This window comes from Monopterus albus, unplaced genomic scaffold, assembly GCF_001952655.1.
Source record: "Monopterus albus unplaced genomic scaffold, M_albus_1.0 scaffold175.1, whole genome shotgun sequence".
NCBI classification, from domain to species: domain Eukaryota; kingdom Metazoa; phylum Chordata; class Actinopteri; order Synbranchiformes; family Synbranchidae; genus Monopterus; species Monopterus albus.
The window spans coordinates 69578-87856 of record NW_018128055.1 but is presented as its reverse complement, the minus strand read 5'-3'; the positions used below and the strand labels follow the sequence as shown (position 1 = coordinate 87856).

The 18279-nt window shown below is 41.7% G+C and overlaps 1 protein-coding gene across 1 annotated transcript in view; it reads left to right on the top strand.

Annotated features, from left to right (window-relative positions):
* The window catches only part of tanc2b (tetratricopeptide repeat, ankyrin repeat and coiled-coil containing 2b), a 139302-nt gene that overhangs the window by 67542 nt on the left and 53481 nt on the right, over positions 1-18279 (top strand). The window contains 2 exon segments of the mRNA XM_020616554.1: positions 1879-1950; positions 4816-4995. Coding sequence (XP_020472210.1) covers positions 1879-1950; positions 4816-4995 — 252 coding nt within the window.

Below are 18279 nucleotides of genomic sequence, written 5' to 3'. Positions count from 1 at the left end.
TATATATATATATATATATATATATATATGTGTGTGTATGTATGTATACACATACATACATATGCACATATGTACAGGTCTCTATTTATAAGCACTTTACTCTTATTTTCTATCTCTTTTCCTAATGCACATTCCTTTGCTTGTTAATATGTACATACACATTGAGAGCCGCTGTACCAGAGTCAAATTCCTCGTGTGTCCAACACACCTGGCCAATAAAGCTGATTCTGATTCTGTTTCCTTCATTGAAACTTCAGATATGCATTTTGAGCTACTAAAGTCCTCTGATGACAAGCCAGCTGCTCACCTCAGGTGCTAATCTGATACACCAGAGGAACAATGCAAATGTGCAAAATCTATTACTGTATATGACTATGCCTAATCCTCATAATGTCACGCTCTTTATACGAGTTTGCATGTGTTTGTTTTCGCGGCTCACTGTGCAATCAATGCCCGTAGCTGCCGCACATAATCTTCAAAGCCTGTATTGATTTTCACAACATTGATTTTACTAGACTATATGGCTCATCAGGTATACAAGGTGAGAAGCTGTTTTTGGTGAGATATTGCTGTGGAACATGCAAGAAATGGAGGTGTGGGAGAGGGAGTGTTAGCACCAAGATCTTTTTTATTTGTAAACACCAAGAATAAAAAGGTTTCATTGCTGAAATGCTTCAATATCATGCCCAAATTCTGTTTTGATGGCATCATGTTTGACGTTTGGCCAGTATACTTATTAATTTGGCACTTCTGACACATCCTGACACACTGTAGTGGCTCAGGTCAGGAAGCAAACACTGACAAGGCTCTGCAGAGGACTTCTTTCCTCAATCAGTGTCAATCTCAGGCTGGCCCAGTTCTTACACAGTCATGCCCCACAGCTTATTCTATCGGTCTATCGACAAGCTTGATCTTTCCACCAGCGAGCCAGTCCAGCCTGCGATGTGGCTACTGGTGCACAGGGTGTGAATCTGCGATGGGAGAGATAATACATGGCTATTTGTTTGGGTTTTCTGGGTTGATGGTGAGCTCTGAAACACAGTACGGGGTTTGCCAAAACATACAGTCCTTTTGCGATAAAAGGCTTTCGTGCTTTTCTGCTCAGTGCTACAATCTATGATCTGTCCATACATAGAAAATCCGCTTAGACTAGTTGTTGTTAGAGTAGTTGTTGTGCAGGTAGTTTAGATGTTATTAATAGCGTACTTAATTCAGTGGGGATGTGTTTATTCAGAGTATAAGTCTTTTGTTCCACGCCTCCTCTGCTGGCCTATTCTGATTTACAGTAGATCCATCTGCACTTAAACAGGATTATGAAACAATCCCCTGGTGACACTGACTGTTCTGTCCAGTGATACTGGCCCCCACCCCCTCTTCTCAGCTCCATCCACTGTAGCTAATTCGGCCTACCTGCTCCCTTGGGTGTAATTGATCCTCATATCATTACTGTATGCGGTTCTATTGTGAGAAACGCCTACTATTTTACTGCTAGTTCTTACGCATGGACCCACAGAGCCCAGTGTGCTCTGTGATTATCGTGCTAACACGGGGCTCTCTGCATGCAGCAGTGGCTGCAATGTAAACTACTTTGTTATCTGCATGGGCAGACAAAGGCTTACTGACTGTTTAGTCTAACCATGGATAGGCAGAAAAGCTTCGCGGTGCGCTCCCCCTTTGCTGCCTTAAGGAGCCACTTAGGTCCTAAAATGAAGGGTGTGGAGGGGCTGTGCGTGTGCAGCCTGCCGGGGGTCCTCCAGTCCCACACCTGGCTGACTGGAGAGGGGGAGGTGGCTCTACTGCTGGCCCACACCTCCTCACAATGCTACCAGCACAAGCTCACTCACTCCCTGTCCTTCTCTTTCTGCTCCTCGTCTGCAGATGGTGGGAGCGAGGATTTGGGAGACCCCCGCCCGCCCAGTCTAGACCCTCACCTGTGCCACTTTGGCCAAGGTAAGCTAACAGAAATTTGCTAGGTCTGTTTTTTGTCATTAAGGGAATGAATACAAGAGAAGAATCTGGAACTTGACCATACAGGTTTATGAAAGCCATCTGAGCACCCAAGCTTGTTTTCTGTTGTCTATTGTGCAGCGTAATGAGCAGCTCTCAGGCATGAATATGAATTATGTGACTGAATGAGATGCCCAGTTGCTGAGAAAAACCATGAAAGCTCTTTCCCCACCTTTACTTTGTGATTTCCTATAATACTTCTCTCTCAGTGGCCTCTTTCCAGACTCCATTTCTTCTCCCTTAGTGAATCACAGTAGGAACCCATGAAGCCTTGTTTGTCAGGCTGTATTTTATTTGACTTTATAGCAGAAAAGTTTATGACTACAGGAAATGAAGTTGTGTTTACAGGGACGGAACTGCATGAATTTTATATCTTGTAATTGTGTCTGTAAATCTGAATTACTTGAGGGGGAATAGGCAATATACAGAACAAGACGGTGTTTATCAACAGCAGAAATGTCTTGGCAGGAAATGTTTTGGGCAATTATAATTTCATGTCAACCTTTTTTCCCTTTCTTGTGCGTATATTGCGCCGAGCACCCCGATGAGTAGGTGTTTATTTCGAGGCACGGAGTGGCCCTTAAACATGACTCCCATTACAGTCTAAAATCAAACACTATCATTTCCCCCCTCGATGCTTTTGTTCTCTAGATTTCACCACTGAAGTGTAGCGCTTCCTCCCTCTCCATGTTTCCAGTCATTGCCCTAAGTCACGTTCTTTATTTGTGATTCAGCGTTTCACAGTTTGCATGGAACTGTTCAGAAGAGAAATGTACAAAACGTTGAGACAGTTTATTAAAAAGAAAGTTTTGTGTGTGAAGCGTTACTAATTTTTCTGTCTTCTTGGAGAATATTTGGTGAACAGTAGCGGTGGAACGCATTCAAATTGAGTTGGACCTTGACTCCTGATAATTGCTACCAGAATATCAAGTTTCCTCTTGCTGTTCACACCAGTCTCTGCCTACATGAGGAGAATTTCCATGCTGGAGGATGTAACCACTGTTCTGGCTGTTGTTTTTGCTTTTGCCCTGACATTCCCCAGTGAATTGATGGACTGGCTCGAGCACTGCTGTGGCCACAGAGATGTGTGTGTGTGTTTGTTGTTACTTCCATGTGTGCAAGTGTTTCTGTACCCGTGTCTTTACAGTACGGCAGCTGATTTGCTCTCATCATACAGACATCCTCTGGGACTTGTGCCTGATAATGGCTCCGTGTCTCACTGTGGCCGCTATGATCTGAAGGCTGTTGCTTGACCGGTTGCTTTATACAGCTCCATCTGCAGGGAAACAGGCAGCCTGAGCTAGGACTGATTCACAAAATGGATGTTGTGTTTACAGATAGCTGGCTGGTTTTCCATTCGATGGGGAATGTGTGTGCATATGAAGTTTAAAAAAACATCTAAGTTGTCGTAATTTGTGTTTTTTGAAGCGAGAGAGGAGAAGAGGGTGAGTGAATGATGGAGAGTGGTTCTCGTGGTCCATGTGTAATTACTCTTCACTGTGAGAGGCTTTTTTGTAAATAAAATGCTCTTCTGTGGTCATGACTGTGCTCTTTTTTGTTTTGTTGAAACACATTTTAGATGGTTAGAAAAATGCCTTTTATTATATTAAAATTGTGGGGTATTGTGTTACTGTGGGGCTTACAGAGGTCAGGCAGGCTGTAGTTTATAACCATGAATATAAACAGCACATTTTGCCTGCATGGCTGTTGTCTCTTCTGGGTCCAGTCTTGTTACACTCGATACTGGTGTCATACTGATCAGAATCCAGTGAGCAGGGTGATGGATTCACATCTGTCTGTCATATAGGGGGCAAACAAACAAACACTAGTACAAATCAGTAAGTAGTATATTGTTGCTAAAACCACTAGTCGCATGGGCGGTGCCAGGGGGTGGCCAGGGGTGGCACCAGCCTGCCCAAAATTCTGATTGGCCACCCCCGCCAGAGTCAAAATGTGATGCTTGTCGGAATTGATGAATGAAAAATGAAAAACAGTGACAAATGGTTGCCTTAAATACAACTAATTGTTTTTCTGGTGCTTTATAATTGATGTTGGTTACATTAGTTTTATTTTATAACACAATATTTGTATTCAGTTCTCAGATTGTGTTGGAGTAGATGGCCTCGGTTGGGGTTGGGGGGTGATGTCCCCAGCCGGGAACAGCCAATATAAGCTAAATAAGAAGCACAGCCAATGTTATCTTAAAAAAAACACTCTGTATGTCTCATTTTTACACAAAATAAACAGTTGGATTCTTAATAATGTATGGTTATTTAAAAAAAACAGGGGTTTAATTTACTGTTACATGGATTTAAAATGTGCCACCCCTCTCTGAATCTGTGCCCCCCCCTGGCCACCCCGTCCAACATTTTCTAGATCCACCCCGACTAGCTGACTGACATACAGTTTTGTAAGTTTTGATTGTTTATTGTTCATTTATCAAGCAAAATAATGATCACTTATTGCTTCACACTTGTTAAATTTATTTTTAAAAATATAATTAACATATTAATTGGTAATGGGATAATTGTTAATTGAAGCCCAGTGCACTTTGTTTGAGAACCTAATCCGATTCTTATGAAACTGAAGGAAAAGTCCATTCATTAATGTTCCACAAATAAAAAGAGGAGCATTTACTGGAGAAGATTACCTCACAGTTTTCTGCAGTTAAATATGATCTCTATACATTCATCTGGTCATTCAAGTCTGTGATTGAATCTACAGTGTTAAGATGTCATTAAACTTTAATGCACTATTCAAAGCAGACAAAAGCAGCTCATTTACTTCGTCTTCCCTCCCATCCTGCAGGTGGCAGCATAGACAGCGACTGTGCCTTTGAAGGAGACTACGCCGTGCCCCCGCTCTCAATGACTGAGGGCATGCAGCACATTCGCATAATGGAGGGCGTGTCACGCTCGCTGCCCTCCTCCCCGCTGCTCACCCACCAGACCATCAGTGTCAGGCTACAGCCCATGAAGAAGCTCACAGGTAAAAGAAATACTGCAGTGACAGAGGATTGACACAGAATGCAAGGTGTGAATGAGTTCATCAGTGTTGTCACGTTTTCAGAATCTGGGTTCGGGAAGGAAACCACAGCCAACAGAGATGTGGGCTAAATCTGGTTCAGATTTGTCTTGTACACACATCTTTGCCTGTAGCTGTCCTCCCCCACAGACTCATTGTACTAATACAGCCTCCCTTAACCCTTCACTGTACCACTGTAGGCAGAATCGGAAAATCACGCACAGTGAATTAAAACCGATTTTTGAGACAAAGTGAAGAGGAGTGGATTGGCTTTCTCACCCTGATGCTTACTGATAAGCAATAATCACTTACCATATTACTAACCCACTAATTCTGAGCAGAAACATAAAGTGAGACTGAGCTCTGGCCTGTGGTGAGCACTGCAATTTCCAATTCTTCTAATCACCAAAGTCCTACCTAATTGACAATGCCAAGAACAGCTGATGGATTGCAAGCTGTGGTCAGCTCTGCCTTCCTTTATCGCTCTGTATCTCCCACCACTAATTGTTTCCCTCCACATTCAGCTCTGACATTCAGAGAATGTGGAAATTCTCCTCCCCTCTGTCTCCCATTAGCTGGATTATGAGTCTTTGTCATTTTCCTTCTGCTGTTATTATGGGGAAGCTGTGGTCTGGCACACTGGATGTCCAAGGTTTACTGTTGTGCTGACTTTCAAAATGATAAATGAAATATTGACATTGCAGCTTCACCTAGTACCAGTGCAGCCTCCACACAGAAAGAGAGTGGGTGTGAAGGACTTTAAGGTTTGATCCAGTAATCACCACTAGGGTGTGCCAGTCACTCGGCTTCCTCAGACTATTCACCGTTTCTGATGTACGGGGGACGATTATTTTTACATCATACAGAATGATTTATGCTCTCTGCTCGGTCATTCAGACTGTGGGTTTTAAAGAGGAAACACAGCAAAACTCATTGTCTTTCATTTTAACTGGGGGTGCCACACCACTGTGGAAGTCTGTGTGGGTGACAAGACCCAGCAGAGGCTCTTATTTGGGGAATCAGGGCTTGAGAATTAGATTTCAGATCAAGCCAGTCTTCTCATGCTGAATCAGACGTCTTCTCTTTGCTTCTCTCTGCTGCCTGAGGAGCCATCTTTGTTTACTCCATTCTTATTTTTCTTTTACTTAATGTTTCATGGCAGATTCAGCCAGATTTGATGTCTGATCTCTGATCTGCATGAATCTATGTACATTCTTTTTAGATAATGGGAGTATATGTGTATCTATAAATAAATGTGTGTTGTTATCGTGATAGCAGTCACAAAGAAGATTGTTTGAGAATAGCTTGATTTTTGATGTGCAGCACTGTCTCATTTGTAGCATTGTTATTCAACAGCTGATGTGGGGAGAGGTCTCTTTGTAGTGCTATCACACATGTCATTATTTGCCATGATATATTATACCAGTCAGGTGCTGCATGCTGTGAAAGCTGCTTGGAATTTTTAGATTTTTATCTTGGGATTTAATGACTCGCTCATTTTTAAATATGCTGCACTTCTCAGCTGTGCACGTCCTGCATTTTAGGTTTGTGTGATTTGTTTTACCTTTGTCCAGATTTATGTCTCTGTTATACCGCCTATTGTGCGTTATATTGTCTGTTGTAATAACAAAGGCAATGAAAAGAGTCGTGATTTTGTACTACCATGGCAGATGAAGTGATAAAAGGTGATTTAATACTGTATGTGAGAAGCCTTCTGACCGAGGTTATTCTTCAGATCACACCTTGATCACATGGCTTTACATGGCTTACAGGAGCTAAATGGCTCTTCAGCACATCAGCACATGTGACTCTGTGACAGCATGCACAACAACCCTCAAGTGCCCTGATGTGTCCTCAGGTCCTCAGAGACCTGTGTCTGCTCTCGTGTGGAATCAAGCACCAGATTGTCCAAGGTCTCAACCACCCCGGCTTTCTCACCCTTTAATTAGTTCAACTCAGCAGCACTTCCTGCGCAGCTTGACGGTACCAACTGTGTGTTTATGTGCACGCTAGCGTCAGAGGCCAGAATCCCTGGCAGAGGTGGGTGAGAGAGTAGAGGCAGAGGAGAGCATTAGAGAGCAAACAGCAGCAGGTGTAAAGGCCGCAGCACTTTGATCCCCCCCGGTGGCCTCCACCTACTGCAGCCTCTCCTTGCCCTCCTGTGTAGCCCCTGATTGGTCTCTGGGAGACAGAGTGGTGATGGCAGGGAGACCTGAGTTATTCAACCTCAAGGCTCTGATAGAATGAAAATGCTATGAAAGCGCTGACCTTTCAGAGAATCATTGAGTTTCTGATTTAATCCCCTCTGCCTGTTCAAGACTCTCAAGGGGGCCTTTAGATGTTCTGTGGGTCAACTTGTGAAACAGACTGGTGTGGCAGGCAGACATTCTGTACCATCACAGTGTACTCATTCCACTGGTTTTCTGTGGACATGAAAATACTGCCTTTCACTGATTTAATACTGTTGAAAAAGTAAGAAGATAGTCGGGAGATCACAAGTGATACTAACCAATACAACACTGACACAATATTGTTTTTACATAAGCACATACAGTAATATACTGTAAGCAGATGTTATGGGATAATGATATGTCTGAATAGAGACACAGTTAAAAATCAACTACTTTTAAACATTTGGAACAGGGGAAATGTAAGTGGGACCTACATGTTTTTCTGTAAATTTAACATTAACCTTAGCAACAAAATAATAACAATGATAATATTAATAATAACTCCAGATCCAAGACTATCTTAGTCTGGAGCTTTCAACCATATCTCCCAGAGATTTACAACCTCCTGTATTCATGTAATTGAAGTAAAGGAGTTTCTGTGTCGTGCCAACTCTGGGCTCGACTTGACAGAACAGTGTCCTTAACCTTTGTGGTTTGACATAATAATAAGCCTTTTGAATTTCTCAGGGAAAATCCTCATTTTACAAAGAGCAAATAATGATGAAAGGCTTTTCTGTCTGCTGCTGTGCACTCATGCAAACATGTTTTCACCAGGATTTAAGTAAAAGTAGCAATACCAGTCTGTATCAGTACTCCACTATAAGTAAAGGTCCCGCATGGACAGTGTTACTGAAGTAAAAGTATAATCAAGTATCAAGTACAATGAATCAAGTATAATAATTAAAAGTATAATCACAAACTCAAAGTACGTAGTATAATCAAGTACTCAAAGTATGAAAAATCAAAAAACTCAGTATAGTGAGACAGTATTATATTCTTGTCCATTGTTACTGCTGATAAATAGGTTGTATTTTAACAGTCTCATAACTTCTTGATCATTTGCTAGAAACAATTTTTCTGAAGGTTCCTGTAAAGAACTATGTAACTGGGTATCAAATACAAGAAAAAGGAACCCTGTGCACATAACCGGTTATTTAATTCCAGTTCATTTCTAGTGTTACCTAGATAGTCTTATAATAAGTCATTAATATTTTAGTTGTTCTGTCGTGGATTTTTTTTTCCTGCATATCTGTGACTTTTTATAAATCCAACATAACTACGCCGCTGTCTTCCTTGATTGTTTTTACTAAATTACATAGATGTTTCCCAGAAAGTTCTATGAAAGTGCTAAGAAATAAAAGATGACTGCTCATTTTAACTACATTGTAAGTTGTCTGTTAATTTTGTATAAATCTAAATAGTGTATTATAGTTTCATCATGTGTATTTTGTGAAACATCTTGAATCTGTGAAAGCCCCTATAGCAGTAGAAAGTACAATATTTCTCTCAGATTTGTGATGTAGTTGAAGTATGCAGTGGCATAAAATGGAATTTCTTAAGTAAAGTACCTCATATTTGTAGTTACGTAGAGTAATTAACTAAATGTACTTGCCAGGGTTTGTGTCACATATGTAGCGTTCACTGATCTTTCTGCATGTTCTGCAGATTCTCCAGCCACTGTGTTTACGTTGAATATTTTTAGTGTGTCTAAGACTATGAGTGGCAATGATTGCTCATTGTCACAGTGACATCTTATTAGCTGATTGTTATCACTGATTGCTCATTTGTTTCTTAATAAACACCACACTTAAGTGTCAGGCTCACCGGAGATGTCACCCCCAGTTGATTGAGTGGCCTTGCTGCACTCTCAAACATTTAAATGGAATTATTTCAACGTCTTTCCCCAGATTACACTGCTTTTCCCTAATTAATGGCTGCAATCAATACAATTACTGGCTCCCCATGCATTACCTCATAAATGAGGAAAATTGCATTTGGCCTTAAAACCTGAAAAAAGGGTTTCATTGAATTATACCGCCCAGGTTTTCTCCCTCTCTTGCTGCAATTGCCACAGTAATATGAGTATTTCTAAAACCAGTTGTCTCCCTGGTGCTTATATTCATAGAGTAATATGTGAGTAAGTGGCAGTGTACTACAGCAAACTAACTTCTAAGTGGTCACATGATGTGGGTGTAAAATGCTGAGCAGCAGCGTGGACGGTCAGGAATGACCAAGCACAGTGTGCAGAACTGCTGAGTCAGGTTTTACAGCTCATGGTGTGGGTGGGTTTAAAGGGTCCACATTAGAGCACTTAGCTACTTGTGATGTATGCAGCATTGCTGGGTCTGTCATAGGTTGGTGGTATTTTTTAAAATTTTTACTGGATAAGTGTCCAAATGAAGATTTGCCAAGATATTTGCCATTATTCTTATTCCAGTATCCAAACAGACAGAAATCCCTCAGTCGGAAATTTCAGTCTGATTTGGGTTTCGGAGAAATGCAGGAAATCTATACTAGAGCTGCCATTATTAGTAATGAAATGAAAATTAGTCTGCAAATATTTTGATCAGTTCATCTTTTAAGTTCTTTTTTCAAGCCAAAATGCATTTGCAAGTACTTCAGTACTGTTCTTTGTCTTTGTGTTTTTTATAATTTGCCATGTTTGCCCAAACAAAACATTTTGATAACACCACCTTCGGCATTAAGACAATGTGATGGGCATGTGTAATATTTCCTGACATTTTATTAATGATAGGTAGAGGTGCTCAGTAACAGCATATTATAAATAACAGGTATGTCAGTTGACTGCTCACTTACATCAGAAGACATTAACATAAACACCCAACATCATGTAAAAAGTTTAAAATGCAACAATGTCCTGATTTTTTAGAATAACTCTACTTTTATATGATTCAAATATTGGTGAATATGGATGTTTCCTTTAAGCTAATAACTCTACTTTTATATGATTCAAATACTGGTGAATATGGATGTTTCCTTTAAGCGATGTCATATATCACAAGCCCACAGTACACACCAAACAATTTTATCATATCTTGTCTCTTTGTATTTTTGAAAGAACAGCTGACATTGGTGGCATCTCAATCTCCCCCTCTCCACGCCTCCTTAGCCAGCCTCATCTTTTATATAGCATCTGGTATCCTGTGTGATTGTTTGAAATGAACAATGACATTTAGGACATTTCAATCCATAGCGCCTCCTTGCCCAGCAATGCACCTTGAGAAAATTGTTCTTCAATTATTGTCGTTATTTCTTGCCGCAACCATCTCCGCCACTGTGGACCCCCCAAATCAATTGTTCCGCTGAAAGGAAATGTGACATTTTCAGCTCCACCGTCGCAGATAAAAAATGAAGAGTGAAGGTTAAGTGTAGAAAGAAGTAATTGAAATGAAAGTATGATCCCCTCGGTAGAAGCTCTAAAGAACCACTTGGATTAATTTGTGTGACAGCAATTCTTGTCATATTTTAGTCATCAGCCAAATAGTTTGTTTTAGTGATGAATATCATCACAGAGCTTCATTATTCTTATTCCGGTATCCAGACATCAGTCCTTTCTCACAGCCACTGCTTGAAGTGGGCTGTGTGGCACTTCTACATCTTACTCTTTTGTGTACCTGGACTTTTTCTTGTGTACAGGCACATTTCACCAGCTGCCTGTACTCTTTTCTTCCAGCTAGTTTGAGATGCATGGCGTCTCGCCTGGACAGCGGGCGAGAGCAGACGATTGGAGCAGGGGGCAATGATGGACAGTTTAGGAGCTTTTCCAGCTACAGTGTGGGTGCCAGATGGGTTTAGCTCCACCAAAAGAGACCTGAGCTCCCCCAGTAGCAACAACAAATGGTTTAAAATTTACTTGCACGATTAAGGTTGCAGTTTACTTTGAACAGTGTACTTTGAATAGAGGCATCCGTGCACTGAAGAAGCATCTAATAGCCTACCATGTCACACACACCTTAAAGACCCTAACAGTGGACCGTACCATTTCACTTGACGTGATGTCAACGTGTAGACACTGACACAAATGATCCAATATGCAGCTTTTTATTGTTGACTAGTAAGAAAAGGTACAAAGGTTTGCCAAAATCTCACAGATTAGCATGTTGTTTGACTTGTTGCTTTTACACTTTTGTGAGGAACAAACAAGATAGATGATGTTAATTACCGAACTTTAAAGGTGCTGGGAAGCAGGTTTTTGTTCTCTTTAGACGAAGCCAAGTTAGCTGTTTTCCCCTGCTTTGTTTGAAATGAACAATGACATTTAGGACATTTCAATCCATAGCGCCTCCTTGCCCAGCAATGCACCTTGAGAAAATTGTTCTTCAATTATTGTCGTTATTTCTTGCCGCAACCATCTCCGCCACTGTGGACCCCCCAAATCAATTGTTCCGCTGAAAGGAAATGTGACATTTTCAGCTCCACCGTCGCAGATAAAAAATGAAGAGTGAAGGTTAAGTGTAGAAAGAAGTAATTGAAATGAAAGTATGATCCCCTCGGTAGAAGCTCTAAAGAACCACTTGGATTAATTTGTGTGACAGCAATTCTTGTCATATTTTAGTCATCAGCCAAATAGTTTGTTTTAGTGATGAATATCATCACAGAGCTTCATTATTCTTATTCCGGTATCCAGACATCAGTCCTTTCTCACAGCCACTGCTTGAAGTGGGCTGTGTGGCACTTCTACATCTTACTCTTTTGTGTACCTGGACTTTTTCTTGTGTACAGGCACATTTCACCAGCTGCCTGTACTCTTTTCTTCCAGCTAGTTTGAGATGCATGGCGTCTCGCCTGGACAGCGGGCGAGAGCAGACGATTGGAGCAGGGGGCAATGATGGACAGTTTAGGAGCTTTTCCAGCTACAGTGTGGGTGCCAGATGGGTTTAGCTCCACCAAAAGAGACCTGAGCTCCCCCAGTAGCAACAACAAATGGTTTAAAATTTACTTGCACGATTAAGGTTGCAGTTTACTTTGAACAGTGTACTTTGAATAGAGGCATCCGTGCACTGAAGAAGCATCTAATAGCCTACCATGTCACACACACCTTAAAGACCCTAACAGTGGACCGTACCATTTCACTTGACGTGATGTCAACGTGTAGACACTGACACAAATGATCCAATATGCAGCTTTTTATTGTTGACTAGTAAGAAAAGGTACAAAGGTTTGCCAAAATCTCACAGATTAGCATGTTGTTTGACTTGTTGCTTTTACACTTTTGTGAGGAACAAACAAGATAGATGATGTTAATTACCGAACTTTAAAGGTGCTGGGAAGCAGGTTTTTGTTCTCTTTAGACGAAGCCAAGTTAGCTGTTTTCCCCTGCTCCCAGTCTTTATGCTAAGCTAAGCTAACCATCTGCCCACATGAGCTTCTTATTTACCGTACAGATCTTCTTGTCTAACTCTCTGCCAGAAGCCAAATAAGCAGATTCACCAAAATGTTGTCACAAAAAAACTATATCTGGCAGAAGATTAGATAGTTTTTGCCAGCAGCGATAGTTAAAAGAAAACCAATGTTATAGGTAACACGGCACTCAAAATGTTAATCTGTAACTCGAGCACATCTTTAAAGCTTGTTGCTAACATTTGCAGCTGGTTAAAGATGCCACTCTGGGGGAATAAGCGTAACCAGAGGCGATGTATCTAAAGCAATTAGAAAACAGCAGGCTTACAGCCTAACGGATATTAACCCCAACAAAAGCAAAGACGGTGACAATAAACTCAGCCCCCGTTGGTTTGAACCCCTAAACAGCCGTAAAACATGGCTGCAGCTGTACAAATAGTTTCAAGGGTAAAACAAGGACAGACAGGGATGCCTGAGCCCAAGAGGAAAATGGAGTAGGTGTTATTAAAACCTTTTTTTCTATCAAATAGAACCTCTGCTGTTTTTTGCCCACTTGTGATCTGATGTGTCCTCAAAGCTCTGTCCACGAATGACAAAACTGTGCTCCTTTAATAATACCCTCCCCTCCTCCCTCACTCACTCCTTTTTTATGCCATCTTCTTTCCTCCCTCAATACCCACCCTTCTCCTCCCCCTCCTTTTGCTCTGCGGTTGCCATGACAACAGCAGCACTGCACCATTCATCTGTTGGAGACCTGGGCTCCTGTTCCTGTAGAGAGAGCGTACCTCTCACATCTACACATAACGTGCTAAGTGCTAATGCAGTCACGGAGGCAAACGAGGAGCTCACGCTTCTCTGTGCTCACGGACTCCTCACTGGAAAAGCTCCCTGTGCCTTTTTTTTTTTTTCTCCATGGTAGCGCAGGTTTTGGCCACTTGTCAACCCATGCTGCCATCAGAGAGTTGTCACCTCTGTGTCCTCCTCTTTCCCCAGTGACACACTGACTGCTGCGTTCTTCCTTCCTCCTTCCCTTTTCCTACCTCTGCCTCTCTTTCCTCCTCCTCCTGCTCTCGTTGCTCCTCCCGTCACTGCCATATCTTCCTGGCTCTGTATCATTTACTGCAACTGAACTGAGCAGGCAGCATCAGCACTGAAACCTGTGGAGATTTCCTCAGAAAGAAAAAGGAAGATAGAAGGAGAGCGTGCGTTCTTCTGCTCTTACCCTCCCCTGCTCTACTGCAGGTGTTTTTTCCCCCCATTTTCTCGTCTCTTCTCTTCTTTTATTTTTGATGAACTGGTCATCGCTCAGGGAGGAAGGACTGTTTCTGTCGCTGGAGGGGGAAGGAGGGGAGCTGCTGCCGTACCCCAGCCTTCAGGAATGCGAGATCTGGTTTGAGAATGGTGAGCTCTGCCACACCCTCTTTTGCTTGTTTCATTCCTCTATCTGTGCCTACAAACTGTTTTTTCCCCTTTCACCTGCTGTTCCACCTTTGCTCGGCCGGAGCTTGCTCCGGGCCTGTCTGCTCCCTGAGCTCACAGTTGGAGCGGCCGTGTTGGCCACTGGTTCGAATGACGTTTGTACGGACACAGGAGAAGCACAGAAAAGTATTTCTTTCTGTGAAATGATGCATTTGTCAAAGGGCTGCTCTCTAATGACAGTGTAGGCTCGAGGACCTGTGAATCAACCAGAGTGTGATAATGTAAGTGTTTTTTTTGTGGTGAGCTGGTCTGTTTCATGCGTCAGTGTGGGTGAGCATTCAATTGTCTTTGAGTGTGTGTCTGTGTGTGTGTGTGTTTGTTGGAGTGTGTGTCTAAGCACAAGCTGTGGGCGGTTAATGGTGCTTGTTCTTGTTGTTGTGTGTCTCACTTTTCCTTCCAGAGCCCAGAATCATATGTAGCATATGGCTGAGTAAATGGGTTAAAGTTGGTGGGGAACAGTTTTTCCCCACACCACAGTCAGCAGCGGCAGCTTGTTGTGTACCAGAATCTTCCTGTCATGTGCTGGGATGTGGTTCCTGCTCCTAGTTCCAGTGCTGCAGACTGCCTGCCTCCCTGCTTCATCCCGGGGGACTGCTAGCTGGTGTGTGAACAGAACAAAATGTCTCAATAACACTGTCTGCCAGCAAAACACAAGCACCTCATCAGCAGCTGCTATTGCTGGTCTCAGGTGAATGGCTTTTGATGAGGCGCCCACAGCCGGTTTTCACACCACTTAGTATCACCACCTGGAGAGTGCTTTGATGAGCTTACCTTGTCAGCTGTCATTCAGGATGGATCAGGCAGTGACGCTATGTACTTCAGATTCAGGGTGGCTAAAAAAATCATGTTAATCTCTAATGATTTTTAGCATTACTGTCTTCATCTCTGTCTGTGAACACTTACACTGAATAATGATTGTCTGACAAGGAGTTGGTGTGCCTGAACTTTAAAGAGAACTACTTCAGAGGCACAGAAAGATGTTGCTTTAAGTCTCGTTTGAGACAGTTATGGAGCTTGTAATTGAAAATATAGGCTGCGATATCTCTGAAACCACAGCAGTACAGGTGCTGATGTGGCTGTTGGGTTTCCAAGGCCGTTCTCATCTCTGCTCATCTCTGCTTCCTCCTGAGTTCTTGTTCTCTGTGTCAGTGCCCATGTATCATATTTATTCACAAGACAAGTCAGTGAAACCTGGCATTGAATCACTGGGTTCTCAGCTGATGTGGCCCACTTACCTGAAAATGAGCCAAATAAAACTTCATATACCTTCAGCAGTGGTTCAAAGTGATATTGATTTATATAATTGCTCAATTTCCCTGCCTTGCAATCCCTTCAGTGTGTGTCAGAGAATTGACTTCTTAGCCTAAGTTAAAAATAAATATGACAGCTAACCTCCTCATGTCAGTTTTAACTTGACACACAGCATTACTAAAATAAGCCTAGCTGGACTAATAGTCACTGAATATTAATGTATCTTAGTGTTAATTTTCTTTACAGTGAGTTGCTCACCATTTAGTGACAATATGGCCTCTGGATTTTTAATGGAGCTGCATACCTCCTTTACCATTCAGTCTTGACTGCAATAGCAGCCTGTGGAGTGACTCTACTGGCAGCTGGACGCAGTATGTTCTGTGCATGACACCCTGGTTATAATTCAAGTGTTGATGACACCGCTGTCCTTTACAATCCCTCATTTTGTTTGTCAGTCCAAAAGGTTAAAAGAGGAATGTAATTATGAGTTGCATACTGGAGTTGCTGCAGACTAGTCATGTTCCCCCATCATCTCCGGTCAATCGTGCGACCTAGCCGCTCTCATCCTCAGGATTTTTACCACAAATCGCAGCCTTCTAGGTCCATTGCCTTTACAGTCAAGCAGTACGTCTCAGTACTGAATTAGGCATCTGGCAAGCTGGTGTTGCTACTTCTAAAACAAGTCCCTGGGATTACAGTCTTTTATTATGATAAGAGAAAATGCAGTCAGTGCCAGCATTAGCAAGATGAAGTCCCCTTCTTTTGTTCTTGATCCCCCCCTGACCAAGCTCTTCAAAATCAACATCCATTGCCTATGCCAGGTAACAACCTGCAATTAGTAAATCTTCCCCAAAGCTTTCAAAACAGCTGCCATATACCCTCTGCTAAACAAATGCAACCCAGACAGTGCTGAAGTTAGCAATTACAGGCCCATCTGTAATCTCCCCTTCCTTAGTAAACTTCTAAAGAAAGTGTTTTTTAGCCATGCACCCTATCATCTAAATGACAGTAGTGAATTACAAAAATTTAGACTGTGACAGTATCAAACCCAACCACAGCACTGAAATAACCCTGCAAAGAGTAATACAGGAACTGAGAATCATTGTTGGTGTTAACCATCGACTGTATAAAATATGGACCCTATGACAGCTCCCAGAAGTGAAGACACCGCTATGTGATTGCCGCCTGGTGGCTGGTTGCAGTATAGGTTGTAAATCCCTCCTCTTCCATGTTGGTGAATGGGACCTGGGCCAAACTAAAACCTAAGTACATATCAGAGGTCACTTCTGTGGTTTTCAGTAGATATTATCATGCTGATGTGTTTACACATGGTAATTTTTCTGGTAAGTTTGTTTTGAATAAGTTATTTGATGATATGCACTCACGTGCCACTTAATTAGGTACACATGTACAGTTGTATTCAGTTCATTGCAACACTTCCACCTTAGCATCTGTGTTTATGAAGCTCAAAACTTTTCAGTTTTTGATGAAATTGTCATAAATGTATAAATAATAATTATATGTTTATTTAATGAGGCCATAGTTAACGGTGGTGTTGTACTGACTGCATTATATTTAGAGGTGTCTCTATATTTTTGTCCTCCCTAGGTACATATATGAGGGGGCCTAGAATATTAGGAACACCTCTGAATATAAATAGTCCAGTACTACTACGCTACTGTGCAAAATCTCATTGCAAAAAAGCAACATGGCAACTGCTGTATTCACACTATTTTGGCTTCATTTTTGTATAGGTAAGTGGTGATGCCATGTCCACTGTATCAGTGGTGCTACTAGTGAACACATATTGTAATCGTAGCATATTCTATCATATATATATATATATATGTATATATATATATTCGCTACTCTTACTGTGTTGTTTACCATGTCACTCTGTTTTCACTGGGGCTCTGACCATCAGTGCATAAAGATAAAACTAAACTTGGAAATTAAATAAGGACAAAACTAGTCAAAACAGATGAACTTCACTGAATATTCTGATGTAAGGCCAAACAGATTACATCATACAGAAAAAATTGTGATTTTAGACTCTGAATCATTTGAGCATAGCTTAAGAGTTCTGCTGGAACTTTAACAAACACTAAAAGAAGAGATTGTTTTAGCATCTTATGACACTGCACTGCTAAACTGGCTTTTTACTTATTTTGTAAGGGTTTGAATTACCTGCCACTTTCTTATATCAAAAACAACCTGACCAGTTAATACCCCGACTGTCTTCTTAGACATTCACATCTTTTCCTACACAGAACAACATAATAGTGGCAAGGCTGCCTTCTGTGGAATAACCTGCCACTCCATTTTTAAATCCATACCAAATGTTCTATTCGTTTTTAAAAAATACCACGACCCATCTTTGGCTCTTCTGGGCTTTGATGTTTTCTTCTTTTGTTTTACTCCTTAGTCCCCCAGTGTTTAATTTGACATCAACATAATTTACTGATTTGTTGGTACCAAGCTTTGCATTGTTACAGATTGTTTAGCTTTCTTAATTCGAATCCTCTTATGTAAAGCAAAGTGTTTTGGTGCCACTTAATGTGTTTGTTGCTTACATTTATCTGGATATTTAACAGAACCCTCTGGAAAAAAAAAAAAGCTCAAGAGTGGCGAAGAGAAACCCGCAGTGTGCTATTAATAGCAATGATAATGATTTGCTTACTAAACAGAGCAGTGGGTTACATGTACCACCTCAGTGCTTTCTGCGAACGGTGATGGTGGAGAGCTGAGAGATACACACAGAGGCTTAAAAAAGTGTGTTATTGTGTGTGTATGTGTGTCCGTGCGTATCCAAACCCTTACGCACTACTGCACAGGACTGCACAGTGACACCAGCCTCTGTATTAACATTCACCACTTGTCTGTCTGCTGTTAACTTGTTTGCTCAGTCGTTTCGGGGTGCTGAACC